The 22,348-nt window shown below is 39.1% G+C and overlaps 1 protein-coding gene across 1 annotated transcript; it reads left to right on the top strand.

The window, feature by feature from the left end:
• Positions 1-4,473: 4,473 nt before the first annotated feature.
• LOC137255915 (twist-related protein 2-like) lies at positions 4,474-5,951 on the top strand. Its single transcript, XM_067793505.1, has one exon. It carries the CDS (start codon positions 4,611-4,613, stop codon positions 5,145-5,147), a length of 537 nt encoding a protein of 178 aa, XP_067649606.1. The 5' UTR covers positions 4,474-4,610; the 3' UTR covers positions 5,148-5,951.
• Positions 5,952-22,348: the final 16,397 nt, after the last annotated feature.

Here is a 22,348-nt window from a genome sequence, read left to right as displayed (position 1 = left end):
CCAAAAGCTACTTGCGTATTTTCTCAGATTCTCAAAGGTTTCAAGCCCTGTTTCATGATGCTAGAGGGGTTTATGTCGATAAATGCCACTTGGTCTAAGTGTTCATTGTGCTGCAGTCATCCTACATCTCATAGGCATACACGAAGTGACGTCATGGATTTTAATACAAGCAAAACATTTCACTATTGTTTGTGTAAAACACAATTGTATATATGTGTATAGGTGTACAGATGTAATATATTTCCAGATAGAACAAGTGCGTCATACACATTAGCAAACATCACGCTGCGTAAACCCTATCAACACACAGATACGTTTAGTGCCCGAATGACCAAATGGACAAAAGTGAAATTATACACTGAGACTAAACCATGTCAGCCTTCGCCAAACAAAAAACACAAACCGACACCGACTTCTTTAATAGACTGTAACAGCTAGGCCTTCTGTCAACTGACTCTTAACATAACAATGTCTACAGCGGGAAGTCGCTTCTGACGCATATTCGGCTTCTCTGTGTATATTGTTTTGTTTGTTAGAACAAAATGTATATCATGTTAAATGTGTATATTGTTTTTTGTTTGTATATCATGTTAAATGTGTATATTGTTTTGTCAATACAAAATGTATATCATGTAAATTCTAATAAATCCATTTAAACAGAGAACGAAAGCTTTACTTTCTGCAGAATTAGTGTTATCTTGAAATCTTGAATTAGAACCAGAATTCAATAACGATTTTCTATCAGAATTCTCTTTTAACATAAGGTATTTTACATATATCTATCATACCTCAACCCAAAAAACAAATAAAACACTATATCTTCTCCTAAGTTCTTATCTTAACTCACATTAATTTGTTAAAACAACATACATCCACCTACAATCAAATAGCCCAGCCAATCAACAACAGTAGTAATAAGCTAACAATGTGTCTCTATGCACGATATTGATCGTTCTTCTGTGTGTTGGGGATGTTTTCTGAATTAACAGTACTTCTCATAAAACAATTTAGCAACCTGATGGCATGTCAAACATACCGGTACTTCTATCTCGTCTGTCGTTTTAAGGTTCATCAGAATATTCAATCATGTAATAAAACGGCATTCGGTAAACAACACACGAACAATGATATTGCTACGCCAATTAACACCTGAGAGTTAATCAGCCCATTAGGTAAAGGTATGTGTGTTCTACCTGTTATTGTTTTATTACATAGCAATATATTAAAAAACCGGATGTATCGTAAGTGTATCCGCCATCTTGGAATACGAAGAACTGGAGCCGGATCGCCATTGAGTGGATTAGGTGAGGTGTTGGTGGGGTCACTGATGCCTGAATCCCAATATTTTTATAGCAGTTTATTTAGTACCGTTATTCGGAATGTTAGTATTGTACATGTCACTTGAGAGCTAACTCAACATACATGTATATGTCGACATGCACTAATTACTCTTGATGTCGAAATAGGGAAACACATATATATTTTACAAAAAAAATATCATGACTTAAAATTGAATGTATAGGTTTCTATCTTATCAAGTACATAATTTTTTTTATGATGTATAAAAATGTAACTGTTTCACAGTCGTGAAAAAATAATGTAAATTGTGTCTTTAATCGGGCTAATATGAAAACTACACTGTTACATAAATGAATAATACATCACTAGTACATATTAAGGAAAACTCTCATTCAAAGAATAAAGTAGTTGAAATGTAGTCTTCATTTAAACAACGGTTTCTGAAATGCCACTTATAGGTGAAGCATATATTTGATACTTTAAAGAGAATAAAATAATTTCGAGAAAATGTTTCATATAGAAACATAACATGCCAGTTTTACTGTTAGTTTTGAGCATAAAAGACGCATGTTTGAAAGAAACTGAAGCTCGCATAGCGATAGTTGTAGTTGAACTGAACTTGCTGGCATAACCAGTGTAGGTTTGTATTAATGTGTACTGTACGAACTCTTTAGTATTAGCCTAGGTACAGTTTTTTGGTGCAGCCGTGCGTCTCCTCGCTCTTTTACTGCACCACTTCAACAGAAGTACGTCTCCCAGTAATCAAAGTGAAGAATTGGGAGAATACTTCCAAATAACGCCAAGAGTTAGTTAAACTTCTCTTTGATTTTGTATTTCAAAATATTCTCTCTTATCAAACACCGTTTCTCCGAGTTTCACGGCTTTTACATAAACACGCTGAAAACAAGTTCAAAAGTTTCGGGACACTTTGAAACCCGTAACGGTATTTACACCAGTCAATAGCACCTGCCTGGCACTAGCATCAAAGATTCTATGGGTAATTAGCACACGATGCTGTGGGACAGGCAAGAGCAATGTGGCTGTTCACTCGGCTAGAGCGATGGAAAAAGCGACACTGTTGGGATTGAAATGCCCGAAAAGGAGACAGTGATACTGATACGGGCCCTAAATGTGAATATTAATGCACACGGCGAGCTGTGTGTAGATGTACATGAAGGTATATCACACAACTGCTGAATGCTGGTACAGATATGGCTTCACTCTCTCAGAGTTCCAGGCCCTGCAGCACCAGATGATTCGAGCCTGTTGAATATAAACCGCATGCTTATAGTTTATTAAATTGTTTTTGTTGTAAATATTATGATTGCACTTCTTGGTCCTACAGTTGAACGAGAATATTACCTGTTCGGCTTGTGTGCGAATAGAGACCTCTACTAATCAGGGTAAATTGTGTCTGGAGATAACATTCGATAGCGTCGATGTAATGGTAATGCCAGTACATTCGTAATGAAAAGATATTTTTTATTATGATACAGTGGCTATCAATTCTTTCAGACATGTTCATATGACAGAACACAGACAGCGGAACATTCTCCATTCCAGTTATTATTACATACATTCACCCAGAACTAGATATAATCAGTGAAAGTCAGCCTATAGTGCTCTTTGCAACGCAAAGACGTTAAAAGAAATCCGTATTACATCCACTCTTCAATAGATCTTTGATACAATTAACATGTTATCTGCTCCTACGAATGCAATCACGACAAAAATTGTGCAAACAATTCTCAACCCATGACAAGAGCAGTTGTTTATCGTCTTCAATTGTTCCGCTAATTATGTGTCGTTTTATTTTTTAATAAAGGTAAGTATTTATCATTGCCAACGGCGTTTTGACATCATGTTTAAACCACCATGAACATGTGCATATTTTGACTTTGAAGCAATACGAAAACTCTCCTCGACAACGTGAAACACACAATTAAGTCTGCCTCTCACTAAATGTCACAACTACAAAATGATAATACATTAATACACCTCAGATCGTTCTTGCTCAGAGAATGAAGTTGTGATGCTTTTCTTACAGTGAAAACACTCATGAAAAGTATTTTGTATATTATAGGGTTTCTTTTTTTTCTGAACATTTTAACAGCATATATGTAATATATACACAAATCAATCCAAAAATATACTTTGCTTGATGAAAAAACATGAACGGATTTCTTCCTGTAAATGATGCTATAGACAACAAACTGATTTATGAAATATACATAATTCTGCGCCATGTGTAGGGTTGTCAAGGAGACAAGTCCTTCAGTCACGTGTTATTGACTTACTCTTCTACATATTCATAGAGGAACCACTGGACATTAATGTACACATTCTGTGATTAATATAGATACGAAGGAAGAGAGACGAAGAAAATAGTCAAATTAAGGTACACAAGAAACATACTTAACAGGTCTTGGTACTGATTGACAGCTGATGGTTACACTGATGTCTCAAACATTATACTGCCTACAGTTCGCCTTAACTTTAACGTGACTTGATTTTGTTACTCCAGCACAATATCATTTGTGTAGGGAGACTCTGATACGCAATTCTTAAAAATCTGAAATATTTTTATGTTTATTTAGACATGAATAAACTGATGTGTTCTTTAGAAATAACGCTGGATGTATCGCCGCTATGAGATTATCAATCATTATAATTCCGAATCTCTGAGAAAATCTGGAAACAAAATTCTTCCAGGGATGGGAATATGCCAACATTTTCAAAACAGACATATCTGGAGAGCAAAACACTTGCCCCCTTCTTTCGTGAATTTTCATTTTATTGGTCGAGAATCATGAATTTCTCTGCGGGAGATTGCCAAAACCCTGGACCCATACCCAGATCTATAGACCCTGACAAGTGTCAAAAAGTAAATCTGTGTTGGAATGACATATATCAGGTTATCTCATGTTTCTTTCTTCGTTTGTATCTCGTCTTTCCATCTAGTTCCCCCAAACGTTACCCTGCCCCCTCTTACCCTCCCCCACAGCGGTACCGTAATCTGATCCGGCTCAGGATCTTAGATGGGTGATTGACACCTCTCACAGAACGGACCGGATTTACATGGCGCTACGAGCGAGCTGATTGGTTGGCGGGAGCTATATACACATTGGTTGGAACTGTGTGATTATATTCTGTCTTGTGCTATCATTCCTTCACTGTTTGAGAGTTGTCGTTGTTGTACGCTTACACTCACGTGGAGAACGCTTATAGGTCAAATTCATCTTTGCTGAAGAGTTCCACGGGTTTTTCTACCTCCACATAGAAGAGTCACGTTTTTTTAGGAAGCTGTCAAAATGGTTCCAGAGCAACAGACCGTCTTGCGACAGGATGGACTTAGTATGGAGTCTCAGACTCTCCACAAGGAGTTTAAGGAGTTTCCGGAGAAGGAGTATTCTTTGAAAATTGAGACAGAAGAGGACAGTGATGACATGGACGAGAAGCGTCTCGGGAGAAAACGTATGTATGAATATGACAATGATTCTCTTCCTAACGCTAAGAAAGCTCGTTCTAAGAAGAGTCCCCAGACTCCTGAAGATTTGCAGACTCAGCGGTCTCTTGCCAATGTCCGAGAACGACAGAGGACACAGTCACTGAATGAAGCATTCTCGTCCCTTCGAAAAATTATTCCCACTTTACCGTCCGACAAACTGAGTAAGATCCAGACATTAAAGCTTGCATCCAGATATATTGACTTTTTGTACCAGGTTTTGAGAAGTGAAGACGTTGATTCAAAATTAGCAAGTAGCTGTTCATATGTTGCCCATGAAAGACTCAGCTATGCATTTTCTGTGTGGCGAATGGAAGGGGCGTGGTCGGTTAACGGACATTGAAACCGGACGCTGGAGTGACCATTAAATCTCCGATCTCTACGAGGGAGAAATGTAAGATCTTCTACCAGATTTATCGGGGCTTCCATTCCAAGGACGGGAAGTTTCAATACTTACAATTCTTGAAACGGCCATGGATTTGACTGGAACTAGGAACGAACGTTTGGAGATCTAACCCTCGAATACCGATCTCAAATTCATTCCAAGCCTGCTGCGTGGAGCGAGTGTTTTGGAACTCGATACTCCGCTAATCTCCGGCGACAGAGGACCTCGATGACAGAACACGCTATTGGTAAGATGTGAGACACGAGGGCAGTGCTCTGGACTTGTCTGAATGACATTTGTTTACACGTGACTATCACACAGTGACGTAACAGGTGATATTAACTTTCTGTAAGATCCCCAGAGTGAAGGATGTTTTCTAAAGCGTTGTGTGAATGTGATTGATTGAAACTGACAAGAATTGAAAGTTGAAATCGCAAATTTTGGAAGTGACTCTATTGTGCTGATGTGGTGTTATGTGACAGTTCGTGAAATTGACTTTATTAAAGTGTTATGACACGATTTACATGTATGTAAATATGTACATACATATATGTTATAAAAAGCAACGTGGAAATATTTGTGAATTTCCTCGTGACCATCAGCTGACTCCAGAGCGTGGGAGAGAGACATCAGTGTGTTAGATTCAGGAAGACGCTATCCAGAATGTGACTTGTTGATAATATTAATTCTGATTTTAGTTGACAATCCTATTGTTTGTGCATTCCAAGTTATTGAAACTTTTGATAAACATGTGTGCAGTTATTTGGTGTTTTGTCTTATTTTAGTAAAGCTGTGTTAGCAGAAAGGAACTTGTGATGGGCCAGCTATATTTCATGCTTGTGGAGATCCATTGAGCCAAAGTTCATGTTATGTTAGATATCTTTTACAAGCTACGTGCAACACAGGGCAGATAAAAAGGCTGAGAAATTGTATATTAGTGCATAAAAAATCGGATCAGTTTAAAATGTCTTTAGAATACGAGGACCGTTTTCCGTCGTCACTAATTGTTGGCACTCTGGTAATTTGTCTTCAACAGACTCATACAACAGTTGCAGATTGTTTCATAGCTACGTTTGTGTAATATCACATTTCATAACTATTAAAAAGATTATAAAATATGTTAAACGTTTTAACACGAGAGGTCAAAATTATTATGTTACTGTTTACTGACAAAAAATGTCGCGGAGGAGAGACTGCGGTGATATATTGCCTCGATGATAGAATGTTTCTGTATAACTAAACACTGTCCTTCAAACGGTATGTGTGAATATGCAGTCACACATATAGTACTTGTTGTTACCATTTCATGACAGAGCGGTATGCATGCTTTGTTCTAATCCTTAATTACCACATAAAGTATCTGTGATTGTTCTAATCCTGTATCTCAACATACATATAGTATCTGTGAATGGTTCTAATCCTGTATCACACAAATTATGTGTGATTAAGACTTAGCACCACACATATATAACCTCTGATCGGCCCCAATCATGTGTCATATTATCTGTGATTGTCGCAGTACGTATCACCACAAATATAGTATCTGTTAATTTTTCATTTCGTGTGTCGTCACAGAATGAGCTATCAACAGAAAGAAGTGTTTTATATGACAAAAAAAACACACTCATATGTGAGCGTTAGAAAACCATTTTAATCGTCAGGGGAAATACCAGTTGATAACAGAGCGTGGTGATGACGACACCGTGTGTCTTAACTGTTCAATACAAACCACGCGAGTCACGTGTACCACGACAGAGCTTCTTAGCTTTTCTGCGAACATCTGGTGTCTTTGCTGATTGTCAATAATCCATTCATACTATATTCATAACCTTTTTACCTTTGAATCCAAACTGGATGAATCGTTTGGGCAGATAATTGAGGTAAGACAGTATGATTCTTTATGGATGACAACTCCATTATTATATATGATGTTTCGGCATGGATCTTATGCTGTTGTCAAGCAAGATTGACATAGACTTGAGAATGAAAACGTCTTATTATTCATATTTAATAGTGATGGCTAAGGGTAGTGCGCGGTCACGTTTTTCTTGTATATTTATGGCAAGAATTTTACTGTAGGACTAGAAGACGGGAGGTACGTTTAACATATTTCGCATTGTATTTTATATGAAGGGTTAGGGGGAAGTATTTTTGAACGATGCTCTGTATGTGGAAAAGAGTGTTTGATAAAAAGTTGTGTGTTTGTAGAAGCATGCGGGGAAAGGGTTTGTAAGTACTAGAAATACCAAGGAAGATGTGCAGACCATTATAGAAGGGAATTATGCAAGACAAAGAGGTTGTACGCTAGTCCTGGTGCTAACGTCTTGTTGTATAACGTCGAGTTGATGAGAGCTGTCAGTCGTGTGACGAGGGGGATAGAGAAGAGGAGGGGGTGCAAGATATATGATCCGAACGCACGCTGATAAAGAAATTAAGCGACTATGACACAGAAACAGTGAACATTCCTTGAACAATGTTAGCGCATGTAGTCATTAGGTTTTCATAAGTCGCTGGCGTCAGGGATCATGCAGAGTACATGTTTGTACAGCTTTAGACACAGGACTTGCCTATTTATGAGAAAAGAAAAACGAGGTCGTTAAGAAATAATCTTAGTTTTGTCACATTGGTGGTAATTTTAAATTCATATTGAGGGACATTTTGTTAAAAATTAGCCAAATTGATATGGGTTTTACAGAGAACATGGCCATTGTGATTCACAAAGCGTACGAAACGTCTGAATACAAAGGTGAATATGATCGTTTTCTTTTCTCCATGCGCTATACACCGATACAGCGGGATGTTGTTATCACAGTGGGGGCTCGGAAATAAACTCTGTGTTTCAAATATATCTTTACTTTTGACTAAAAAATATAGGAATTAATAAACCAAAAAATGAAACTGCTATCTGTGTTTGATCATGTAGAAGGAATTATTCTGCCGTAAATAACTTGGATTTTTTCAAGATTTAACCGACAGTGCATTCAGGAGTGTCAGGATCAGCCGATAAGTGAGTGAGTGAGTGAGCATGGTTTTGCGCCGCTTTTATCAGTATTCCCGCAATGTCACGAAATGGGCGTCACTCTCATCCGAAAAACAAATAGAATTGGTAATTATAATACCCGATAATTCTAATGACAATAATAACAGAAGCTAGAACAATATTATATGTGAAAATTATGGCGAAAGGATTGTGATAATTAATGATTTTAATGGAAAGAATGCAATTATTCCAAAACACAACAAAATACAACCACAAATATTTCAGTGTAAAATGGACTTATTACACCAACTTAAAATTAACTAGAAACTGGAGTTAATAATGCGCAATGATATGCCATCTGGCATTGGTAAAAATGACATGGATGATATTTATGAGGATAATTGTTTAGTGTTATCTTCTACCCACCTGGGGTAATAATTACCTAGGTCACGTGATACCATAATATTAGTTTTACTCAGGGTTGAAGTCACCTAATTAGGATATGTACTTAGTTACCTACACTATGAAGTTAACGCAGGCATGACGCTGCAGACGCCGTCGTGTCATTACGGGTCATAAATTATTGCAAAATATGAGAAGATATTACCCAGGAATGATTGATATGGCACAGGTGATAAGTTTTATGTCTAACGTGCGCGCTCGTCATTTAGCAATGTTGCCGTTTTATTTTCCTTGAAATGACTGCAATTTCATTCTACGAGGTTCTGTGGTGTCGAAGGGGACGAATTTTGGTGCGTCAACTGGATTTATTTTTGGTACTCTTTATGATGTTAATCATACAGTGACTGAAATGCCCCTTGAGACATGGAGTTGTGCCCCTTTGCTGATGCCGTGGTTTAATGTCTGACTGCTGGTGTGTTGGTGATTCAGATTCCACAGTTTGTCACGTAAATCAAAATTCACGAAACACAAGTGATTCTCTGTTGACACTTGTAACTTGGTTACGCTTGTCAGAAATCACATACATGGTATATGGTCTCTGCTCCTATATTGACTTTTTGCCCGACTTATTCAGAAACCATTCTTCTGTCGACAATTGCTCAGAAACGACAATGTTCGTAAGGTAATCCTTGGTTTTCCTGGGATTTAATGATTTTGAATGTGGTTTTACATTGTTAATATTCCAGCTATGTCATTGTCGCCGACAACAGAACGGGCTTGAACCCACGTGGGGAGTTGAACCGAACTAACGCTTTATCCACTGGTTCTGAAATTGCCCTGTTTCTGAAGGACGTTTTAGGGGAAGGAAAGTAAAAAAGTCTTGTGTATTTCTGAGCGACGCAGCTGGCAAATGAGTGGCCATCAAAATAATCGCGAATCTAACTTGGGGAGTCTTGGTTCGTCAACACTATACCCGTGGCTGTGTGGTCAGTACCGAAAGGGGCTAGCCTTAACCCACCATAGGGAATATCTCTGAAATAGTGTCCTGCGTGGCTTTATACTGATTCACTGTGTCCAGCTGAGATACCTCGCAGAGATGGAGTCTGCATGGAGTCTGACTCTGTCTTTGGTAGTTAAGGCATGTGTTTATGTCGGTGCACAGACTGTATGCCCTGTTATTGTTGATAAGACGCAAAACCTCTGAATGACATAGATGGACGATTTTACATCAGTTACTCACAAGCACATAGTGAGGAGGACAATCTTACATCAGTGAGATAAGCAAGTTCAAATCGGCTTGTTCTGTGAGGCATGGAGAAGTGCAAACGCAAATCGGTTTGATTCGTCATAGCCATATTCAGTATTCGATCATACACGAATTATGTTCGCACAAGGTACATTGTCATTGGTTCCCAATTGCGTAGATCGATTTTCATGCTGTTGATCAGTGGATTCTCATGTCCAGACTCTGTTATTTACAGACCGCCGCTGGAATATTGCTGAATGCGGCGTAAACCTAAACTCACTCACTCACTCACTCATAGGATATATTGTCACATCTTGCGAACACCCGGTGTCACCAGTGTACCGATACAGAGGGTACCCGTTTTATTAAAATCTGTGTATGGAATCCTGGAAGTGATTCACACAGACAAACCTATTGGGACATCGCGGCCAATCACCACGTTTTAAACAGCACTTTTGTTTTATTACATAGATTTTGCCTTGTGTCTTTGTCTCTTATCACCGGGCGTGAGTGTCTGAAGCTTTGTTATCAAAATGCAACAAAGTGAAATTCATGCTGGGAACTTTGATACTTTTCAGAGAATGGTTGAACTGACTATAATTTGAGGCTTATGGAAGGCTTATCTAATTGGGTGTATTAAAATATTAGACAGGGGTAGCCTTGACAGTGGACATCACTGAAGAGTTAGTGAGTGGATCGTGCTTGAGTCGGCTCACTGATTGATTGGTGAGGGTGTTAACAAAGTATACTGAACAGCGAAAGAAACACTAAATCTAATAAAAGTCAGCGGAATTACAATTAAGTGGAACCCGCGAGGTGTGATGGAGCTGACAAACCAAGCATCATTAGTCGGGTCTGAACCCAGGACTAGTTGATCCTTGTATGAAGAAGGGACGGTGCACTTTCTCTGTGCATCTTGATCTTTCAGACCACACACCACCCAAGTTCCTATTTTGTTCCATCTTTAAATATCGGAATATTATTTTACAAAAATCATTAGGTACACAACATGTGTAAAATGAATATAGTAAGGAAATCCATTCGACCGGTTTAAAAACGCCCAAATACGTGAGAATAATGCGAATAGCAAAACATTACATAACTTCTTTTAATCACAACCATATTTCTCATGTTCACATGCTGAAATAATATTTGAAAATTGATTTCATATTTTCATGCGTTTGCGCACAGGTGTTGGTTTAAGGGCTTTTAATTGATAACAGAAATGGGAAAAGTACTTTTGATGAAGGAATTCCTTAGAAATGGTATGAGAAAGGAAATCGCACGTGTTAGAATGGAGATTTTAGTAATAAGAGATAATCCTTGGTATGCTTAATCACTCCTCGTCAGCATCGATATGCAAATAAACACGGTGGAACCCCACGAGACACCTGCGCTAGCGAAAATGAAAACCGTGTGTTATTAACCGTTATTCGTTCAATTAGTATTTTGGTACGTAATACTTTAATCCACGCACCTGCGTGTTTGTATGAAAAACCGAACGGGTCATTTTTCGGAAAAAATATTTTGTGTAATTGTTCACGGTGTAGTGTGATGACTTCGTGAAGCTATGTGTTTGAAGCGTCTATGTAGACGTCGTAAGATTTACCGACATGTTTAAAACTGAACACTTCAAGCGTGGGGTGTTCGTAATAACGTACCATACATATCGACTGGATCATGCATGCCTCATATCCGGTTATTGTCGAACCTTTTGAGACGATGCATGAATATGTACAGAACCGCGAGTGTTTTGATAAACACAGTCTGCGTTACCAGTAACGGATTGATTACGTTTGTAATACTTGGTTAAATTCAATTTCAACCGTGTACGTCTTTTACCTTCTTTCCACGTAACGTGGAATCCACGTCCTATGTGGAATTCAATCCGCCTTTTTTCTTTATCATAAATAAGAACAAGTAAAGAGCGAACGAATTAAACGTCAATAAACGAGATTAAGGAAAATTTTCTACCAAGACACTTACACCCCCAAAAGACGAAAACAACATACTCACTCAAAACCGATAACGCAACCAACTCCATAAAATTAAGCACAAAATATGTAGGAATAAATAAATACAAAAAGTAAAATAAAAACAACCACCCCACCCACCAACAAACAAACCAAACCCCCCCCCAAAAAAAACAAAATACCCAGCAGCGTTCTAGATTTACTGTTATACAATTTCTGACTAAAGTTCTAACTGAAGCAAGTCTAGATTTTCACAGGTTCTGAATCTCCCTTCTCAATGGGGATCTTTTTTCTTTTTCAGTTTGACATGAATTGTTTGTTTACAGCAGTATTCAGAGACTAATTGTCACTGAGCATTGCCTTAGATCCGCCAGTGACGATCTTCTCTTCTTCCTCGTTAGAATGAAACTGCTGAAAATGACATCGAACGTACTGAACAGGCGTCTGTCAGGATAAGATGTCAGTTCCTTTGTGATGCATATGCTCTGCGCTTTGTTGGAGACAATGCGAGTTATTTACTCATGTAACAGTAGATTGGGATACCTTACAGTGTTAGATGTTATCTCACAGGTACTGTCTTGACGCATGCGGGGATGGCATACATGTGATAACCCACGTGCCAACCTGTTGTTTTTCCGCTTGTTCTCAGACGGTAATATTACCGCTGAAACTAACGGCCTGTAACCCGGTGGTCGATATAATGAGAATAATGAGCACTGTTTCACACAATTGTGGCACTATCCTGACTTTTCAGTGCATTTTAGTCGATACTCACATCAAGCGTACATATGTGGATTTCAGACAATATATCTGTCAGTCACAACGATGCTGGTGGTGGTGGTGGTGGTGGTGGTGATGATGATGATGATGATGATGTGGAGGTGATGATGATGATGATGATGATGATGATGATGATGTGGAGGTGATGATGATGATGATGATGATGATGATGTGGAGGTGATGATGATGATGATGATGATGAAGTTAGCGAAGATGATGTTGAAACTGATGATAAACGACGATGGTGATAGTATTGTACCGAAAGACAACACAAATTGTAACAAAGTCGCCTTAATGAATAAAAACTGTACAGTTTTGCAATAACTGACACCTCAACTTCCGGGTATTTTTAACATTTGGTACACACCAGTAACAAAGAAAAATAGATCTCGGATCTCTCAGCATAATTTTTCATCAGTTTTTGGCACTTTGCAGTCGAACATTTCACAAATATATCTTTTGTGGTGTGCTCAAATATTATATAACAATTGCAAAATCAGCTAACACAAGCATATAGTGCCAACAAAACTAACTCTGTTTAACAAAGGTGAAGACCTAACAATGTAAGACAACAGAATGTATCTAGGTAGAGCTAGGAAGGTGGTACTGTATGCAACATAGCTTGTTATTGCAGTGAGAGAATACTAGAGAATTCGTCATTACCTATCTGAAAAGTTACATCTACTGTCCTGCACTTAGATATTAAATGATACTTTCCTTATTGACTAACTCAAATATTTATCTGAATACATTATTCCGATATCGCTTTGTGCCTACATGTTCAGTGTGTGTGAATGGCTCTTTGGTTTTCAGGTGAAGATTAGTAACGACTGTGGGTTCACTTGGCAAGTAAGATGTTTGTATTACCGAGTCACATGATGTCATGAGAGATGCTGAGAAACGTTTTCAAGTTCAATATCGAATTTTCGCTTGAAGAAATATTTCAATTAGCTTCCGAGTTAATACAAGTGATCACAAATTATAGCGACAGCATTAAGCAAGTGTTACATTTCAAAACAAGTAGAACACTATTAGAACATCACAAGAGGCTTTGGCGGCTGGACAGGCACCTGTGCAGTGTACGGTGAGCTGTTTTGGCCATATTTCATCAGAAGGTTAAGCGATCTATTTTGACTGCAAGTCTATCTGCAGTCGAGGCTGGGGTGCTGTTATGACAGGCAGCAATATAACCTCTGTGCTGACAGTTGTACATGGATCTCACTCACTGCGCATGGTCCTTGCGTTGGAGACGATGCATGTCCGGGCGTATTCGGTTCTGATGCACCTGTCGCCAGTGCGGAGGCTGATCATTGTTCACCTTGGTCGGAGGTTTTATGTTCACAAGCTGTTCCTTGTCAGTGTCTCGGAGGTTTTATGTTCACAAGCTGTTCCTTGTCAGTGTCTCGGAGGTTTTATGTTCACAAGCTGTTCCTTGTCCGTGTCTCGGAGGTTTTATGTTCACAAGCTGTTCCTTGTCCGTGTCTCGGAGGTTTTATGTTCACAAGCTGTTCCTTGTCCGTGTCTCGGAGGTTTTATGTTCACAAGCTGTTCATTGTCAGTGTCTCGGAGGTTTTATGTTCACAAGCTGTTCCTTGTCCGTGTCTCGGAGGTTTTATGTTCACAAGCTGTTCCTTGTCCGTGTCTCGGAGGTTTTATGTTCACAAGCTGTTTATTGTCCGTGTCTCGGAGGTTTTATGTTCACAAGCTGTTCATTGTCAGTGTCAGAATCAGATCAGGAGATGTAGCACAAGCGTCGGGCTTTTGAATGAACTAACACGTAACGCTCGTCATCATTACATCATGTAAGTGAAATATGATTGGACCCACTGCCGTTATGCCATACTAAAAAGCTGAACAAAACGCTTTTATTAATTGGTTTCTCTTTATATTTTACAACTGTGTGATAAATTGTACCATGCAGGTGTAATTCATATGGAGGTAACCATCCTTGCTGCATCCACAAAATGGATTTCATTAGCGAATATAGAGTGACAATGTCGAAACTAAAAAAGGTTGTTTCCTCTTATGGAGGAGAGGCAAACTTTGATCTGAGTCCCACAACCAAAATCGTCACTGTGATTTGTGTAATTAGGGCACTACATCTCACATGATTCATCCACAACCCTGCCACCCAGTGACTAACGTTTACTCAGGACAATACGCATAAGGCGAAACTCAACATTGGTTGGTTGTTTGATAAATAGAGATTTAATATCAAGTGGTTCCAAATACATAAGGTTCACGTCAATCACAAACATGCTGCTGAAGGCCAGTTGGCTCAGACAGAGCGTATGGTAAAACAAAGTCTTCTTGAGCAGGTTACTTAAGTCCAGAGGACAACGTGTCCATACTAATCCCCTTGGTTGATCAAGGTCAGGGGATCATCGGCGTTATTGCGTACAGAATTGATGATGGCCTCTACCGCACAGGAGTCCGTGCTGATGTGTTGAAGAGACGGTTACGGTCGCCATCAGTTAGATCTCTGTACACGAAAACTGTACACCATAGATGACATCCCTTGTGAGAAGGAAATGGTCCAGGACAAGTTGTCCCGGGAGAATCAGAATGTGGTGCAACTGTTCTGTGAGTGACAAGTCCTGTACAACCAACAAATGCAAGTAGCTTGCTAGAAATGCAACAGCAGGTGCCATGAAAGCCTCACTTAATGACAATACACAATACAGCACAATACACAATGAAACCTGTTTAAGTCAATCTGTTAAACAAATTGATTAATTTTTGGTGTAGTTTGTAAATGACTGTGGATCAGGCAATTTACTGCTGTAACAGGTTTAATGAACTTCTCAGTTTGTGGAGGCAAAAGTAAAAGCGAATGACATTGACAAGGAAGCGACATAAACTCCTGTCTGTTGAGGGACGTATTATATAGCTGTGAAGAAATGCATGTCAGAATGTCTGCTACAAACCTAAAAAAAAATATTAAGGACCTCGCGGAGCCCCCAAACACCACAAACAGATTCTCATTGATAGCAGGACAGTTGGTATCAAGGATGTTTCTGTGACTCTGGTAGATGTTGAGATGAGTCATAAACAAAATCAATCTGAAATGGTATCTAATTGTGGAGGGAAACATTTGACAAACTCAAACTTTTCATCTTCCAATAAAAATTAGAATTTGAGAAAAAGTATGTGTATATTGATATCTGTTTGTTTGATATGAGGCACGTTTTGGGAGATGCATGTCTAGCAGATGTCAAAGGAAAGTAAACGTCTCAAACAAAACTGAAATGTTATATTTTTAAATGTTGAAAATACCAAGGGAGATAACCCAGAACAGACACTAAAACACTGTGTTCTTTCAGTGCAACAATTAAAGACAAATATCAAGCAAACACGGCATACACGATGATGGTACTAGAAACTCTATATCCCTGATTATACTAACACTGCTCGCGATAGTTGGCATTCAAGAGTGACGTTATATACTGTTTGTATATCGTTGTGTTTTACGCGAAACAAAATAACCAGAACCAATACGAATATTTTTATAACCTGTATATCATAAACAAACAGATCTTGAAAATAATGCTTCGTCGTTAGCAACACATGTTTAGCCAAAACTCTTATTCCGTTTCCTAAATTTGTTTGTCCGAATGGGAACTCCTGATACGGAAACGGCTGGCAAAATTTCAAATATCACTCTCGTCAGACCTTTTCGCAAAGACGCTCGTCTTTGTTTCGTACAGCCGCTTTATTCTTTCATCTATCTATTTCATAGACGTGTAAGTAGCAAGGCAGTAGATCTCACACAAAGAAACCTCTTGTTTGACACTACGATTCACCGCGTCCTCTATAAATCCATGCATATTTCATCGCCCTAAGACAATGAGGGCCGCTAGAGGTCGCCAGTGCTTATGTTTGTTCAAGTGGCGCTGGCGTCAGCTTGGCCTCAAGGCGGGATTTTTCCGATCCAACTTTTACATATTCCTCCGGAGTGGTATTGTTTTATTTCTCCACATTGTATTTCCACGTGTAGGGGCGGAGCCCCGAATGAAGACCGATTTCCGTCGAGAATTTACCAACACAAAAAGACTATTTATGCTACCGTGACCCTGTTCAACGTTTCGATTCCATTGCGCATGCCCAAACCGCTGTATGATTAAGATACCATTTCGGGCACAGCCATTGTTTGCCATGTAAGTAGTAACGAAATATAAATAGTACAATATGTTTCGTTTCTTCCATTTAAACAGAACATTTCTATACTTTTCAACCAAACCTTCGTTTAAAGGAACATATCGACAAAACATGTGGGTAAATGTTTGACCTGGCCTTAGTGTATTTTGTATGGTATATAACAGTGAATGAGTGAGTGAGTGAGTTTAGCTTTACGCCGCAATATTCCAGCTATATGGCGGCGGTCTGTAAATAATGGAGTCTGGACCAGACAAGTATGTGGATCGATCTTCGCAACAGGGATACGATGACATGTATCAGCCAAGTCAGCGGGCCTATTCGTAGCGCTAGGTGATCGTAACTCCCGTACTTTAAGGTAGGCGTAAGATATTCGTAGCGCTAGGTGATCGTAACTCCCGTACTTTAAGGTAGGCGTAAGATATTCGTAGCGCTAGGTGATCGTAACTCCCGTACTTTAAGGTAGGCGTAGGATATTCGAAGCGCTAGGTGATCGTAACTCCCGTACTTTAACTTAGGCGTACGATGTTCGTAGCGCTAAGATGCCATCTGATATTGGTCTTGGCATGTGTTTGTTTCAGGCAACCACATCGTGTACATAAATCGTGGATTGGCGGGACCAGTCCAGAGATTCTTGAATATACGAGTGCATATCTTCTCCTGGATTCTTTCGCTCCAGCTTTCAATGTACATCTAGCGCTAGATCTTGCATTTTTTCAAAATCGACATCAATTCTGCTTCTTGCATAAAACACTATGAGGTTGTTCCTGTCGTAAACATGCTTTGCGGAATGTAAATTGATAATATTATGAATCTAGTTCTGCATCAGTGTGTCTTAGAAGGCTAACGATATTATACAAAACCCGTTCGTCACTCTCTCCAAACCCAGAACATGTACTTTAATATATACATAACATTCACATGTACACATCCTCTCTCCAGCGCTAGGCGCTAAACAGACTTTAGAATCTCTTAACAAGCAAGCGTTCTTTAACCATTTTAGTATTTTAGTTTTACCTGGTACAGACCGTTATTTCGGGACCTGTATGTCTGTCTAAACATCGCAAAAGTAAGAATGATAAATAAATAACAGATGATGGTTCTTTTGTCTCAGCAAGTGATTAGTATCGTATAAAATAAATTTTAAATGTATCATATGTTATTGAAGGTCGTCTCGATAAACTGAGTCTACCAACTATATTATTACATAATACAGCTCTCTCCACTAATTGTTTCCCGATGTTGTGGAATACACCTACTCGCAAGACTGCTTGTTTATAACATCGAGCGGTTTGTTTTCATAAAATACATACATGTATATTCCATATTGTGGAGTAGAACGAGCTGCCCCATGACAACTCGACTTGCGTACTTCCACCAAATAAATACTGTTTACAGATGACTGTGTAATCACGATGGACCGTAAATGACGTAGATCTGCAGAAGAGACTTAACACGTGCTGTATAACATTGAATACCATGATTATATAACCCGGCCTCTATAAACAGCATGGGATAGCTCAGTTAGTAAAGCGTTCGCTCATCACGCCGTAGACCTAGGTTCGATTCAACATGGGTACAATGTGTGCAGCCCATATCCCCTCGTGCTGGAAAGATAATACCATATTTACTCGCCAACAGTACAACATTAATAATGAAAATACTTCTGGACAATGTACACAGGTAACATGAACTACACTCTGTAATTTGTCAAATGTCTAGGACCCCTTTTGTCAAATCTAGCTGTCCCTGAAAATATGTAAAACGCGTTCTGAAAATGCTTTAGACAGATAACAGTGACATTTAACCCTGCCTGTATCGTTCTGTCACGTCACTGTCACGTCATGGCGTTGTGACGGTGTGGTCACAGTGTGGTCACGGTGTGGTCACGGTGTTGTGACGTTATGGTCACGGTGTGGTCACGTTGGTGTGACGGTGTTGTGAGGGTGTGAAAAAACGACACAATGACAGGAATCCGTGTGGATTTTATGATGATAATTTATCATTAACCCTATTGATTTTCATACAAAACCATGTCTGTACAGCTATTGCCCTGGAATGTTAGCTACTGAATTTATTGCTGAATGTGAACACCTAAAGTGTTGCATACGACGACCAATCATGTCCCAGATATGCTCCAAGGGGATAAGATCGGGACTGATTCAATCGAGGGATATTTATTTCAGGGGCGCTGAACTAAGTTGTTTTTAGTGTGTATAGAAGCGATAAAGCATTTTCGCATCCATGAGAAATCCGTGCTAAAATCGCAGTCTGTTGTACCGTTAGGCCTTTATCGTGTGCACGTGTTTATAAATGGCCATCAAACAGCCATAATATAAGATGCTCCTACACCAGGGCAGCCATCACAATCATATGCAAAGGCTAACCAACAAGGATCACTTTTCGGACAATACCGGGAAGGTGCAGTCGAGTATATCAAGTCGTGCACTGTGCGTGTGCTCTTGGTTTAAACCCTTATTTCCCACACCAGACAGGGTAACAAGTCAACCTTCGAATGTATGTGGTACACAATACGGCCTGGGCATCGAACCACTTGAGGCGGTGACTATTAAAATGTTTATTACATTCTATTGAGTATTTCACAAAAAATGTGATCAAATTTTCATCTACAATGTCGGATACAGGGCCGGGCTCGTAAATCATTCCATATGTCATATATCATATTTGCTGTTTATTCAGGATATAGAATATCATAGTTTTGCATGTTTATCACGATTGTCATGAAAATATCCAACGTTCATGTACAAAGTTTGCGCTGAGAGTTTAATGTTCAAATTCCCGTCGTCGTGCTAAAGACAAGCAGTATCGGGTTCCCCCCTCTAGGGAATACATATCATCCTGGGCCTTGTTCATGTCCCTCGAAACCCTATCAACTTTTACAACATAAAAGCGCCATCTATTGCGGTGGCCCACGACTGCCAATAGCCTTGTTTCTAATCTAATTAGTTTTGGTGGCGAATCAACAGTGTTTCATAATTACACCAAGATATGCATCTATGTCTCTCACATGTTGAAGTAAACAGTGTCCCGCGAAACGGGCTTTTAGGCCTAATTATCACACGATTATCGTTTATTGCGTCATTTTTTGGCCAGAATTGATGAAGCTGATTACGTGATGAAAACTTCAAGTTAAGATGCTGTGTATTTCACTTGAAATATATTTGGACACGTTTTCCCTTGAAATATGACCCATGCATGTCAAAATGAGATTTAAGGAGATTGAACGTTGGGTCGCTTTTCAAAATATTTTTCATGCGATTTTAGACTAAAGTAAGAGGTCACAGGACAAATGTTGACTGTAACATGTAAGAAATTGTAACATTTGATCCGTGAGAAATGATTAAACTGAAATATACACACGTATAGAAGCACGTTTTACAACTCATTTCAGACAGTGATTGCCTGTATGATTGGTTTTAATTGACATTGTGGAAGTGAAAGGGATTTAATCCTAATTTGTTTTCGACCGAGGATTACATCATATAATAATAAATACCATATGGAATAAGCATATTTTAAACGGAAAACATGTACAGCTGCCTATAAGTAATATTCATCTATAGAAAGACAACATTATTGTCAGTAAACGCACTGAGTCATTGAGAAACCCATGCATCAGTTTAAGCACTCAGAAAAGCGGGAATGAGGTTCGCTACACTTGTTTATGTCTTTTCGCTACCCTAATGATACGACCTTCAAATTTAGGATCCATATTCGCTACAAAAAACATTCCGAATTTTAAGTGCATATGCAGAAAATGCATTACGACGACTTGTGGGTGTGCGTGTAGAGGACATTAACTTTGATGGCCTCAGACTTCTAACGCTGTCTCCCTCCCAAAAGCTGCTTGTCCCGCCTCCCGACATTAAAGCCCCATTTGCACGTGCACCTGCACCAAAAGTCTTTTAAACGCGCGACAACGAAAACTGTTTTGGGACGAAGCTAATTTTGATTTACTTCGTGGTAATGAAGCGGTTAGTTTTAACAGCTAGGATAATGAAATCTGTGATTTTTAAAAGAGTGGATCTTTTTCAAAATGCTACTGAAAGTACACGGTATACCCTAGTTACACACTCATTTGACACGGACTGAAACAGCCATCAGTTCGTGGGCACCTGGTAATGTACAGTACTGATTTGGGCAGTAAAATAAATTTTCAAGCGTATTTTCTTTTTTGATCGACTGCATAGTGAATTAGATAGATATCGGCATATCATCGCCATTATAAGTGAGATATCTCTATTTACAGCCTGAGGAGAATACACCCGCATATGTTGTCACACAAGAAATATATGGCGAGTACGTATATGGTTTTACGCTGCACTCATCCACCAATGGTGGACTTCAGAAATGGGCGTCACACATTGCGCCCATGTGTGCCCATCGAAATGAAGCCTTCGGAGAGCCGAGTGAAAGCTTTAACAACTAGGCTATCCCATCACCCCCAACAAGTATATGATTGACTGGTTTAAGGCCATTATGAGTATAATTTCAGTATATTTCGTTTTGACAGTTCAATGTGAGGAGGAAAGTCCGAACTGATGCAGGTCTTAACTTTCCTACATTTGGTGAAACACACGAGCCTGGGTGTGATGTAGACAAACCGAAAACAACAACAACAACAACAACAACAACAACAACATGCATATGGGATTCGGACCAAAGACAATAGGTTTATACGTTAACGGGCCGTAGAGGGACAAAGGGATGCCACACCTGACATGATCATATTACAGTAATATAAATAAAACAAACAAACAAACAAACAAACAAAAAAAAAAAATAAAAGATTTAATTGAAGCATTTCTTCAAAAGAAATATTTCATAATTCCTAGCTCATAAAACATTATTTGCCTATATGTTAAAACAAACATAATGGCAAGAAGAAAACAGGATGTGAAAGAACAAGTTCCGGTCTCTTTCTGATAAGATCTTGTGAGGTCACGCGCAACGCGTACGAGACGACCTGTCGCGAGACTTTCTCGTAGACAAAGATATCAGATGGCTATGGCTTTGAAGTTTAAATTGAAATACTACTATTGTGCAGCTCTCTGCTTGGGTTGTTTCTCGTTTGTGGATGATATGCAGCTTGTATATATATGTTATGTAATATATCTTGTGTACAGAGATAAACCGCGGTGCAATGGTGTATGCTTATCAGGTCTCTTCGCTTCTTCAAGATAAATATCAAAATTCAAATGTAATGAAAAAATATGCTTATGGAATTCCATAGGCAGTAAACTTGAAAAAGAAATGATAATTAACTTTGAAAATGGCACATGGTTGACTTGCAATATGCGTAACTGCATGTGCCAATCTGTTTTTGCATCAAGTAGGTTAGCAGGATTACGTCTTCCAGCGTTGATGGTGACAACCAGGAGGAACTCATGGCCAGCATGTACTGACTCCAGGCGTTAGTGGTCACATTCCAGATCGATGCCCCATGTCTGTAGTTGTAGTCCTACACTCACGTTGCCACACCCATATTTCAAGCTGTAGCCTGACATTATTAACACATTTGTAGCGATAGCCCCACATTTAGAGATCTGTACACTGACATAATGACGCCCATGTTTCAAACAGTGTCCACAGAATATCAACA

Source organism: Haliotis asinina, chromosome 11 (genome assembly GCF_037392515.1).
Source record: "Haliotis asinina isolate JCU_RB_2024 chromosome 11, JCU_Hal_asi_v2, whole genome shotgun sequence".
Classification (NCBI taxonomy): domain Eukaryota; kingdom Metazoa; phylum Mollusca; class Gastropoda; order Lepetellida; family Haliotidae; genus Haliotis; species Haliotis asinina.
This window is presented reverse-complemented; position numbering and strand designations above follow the sequence as displayed.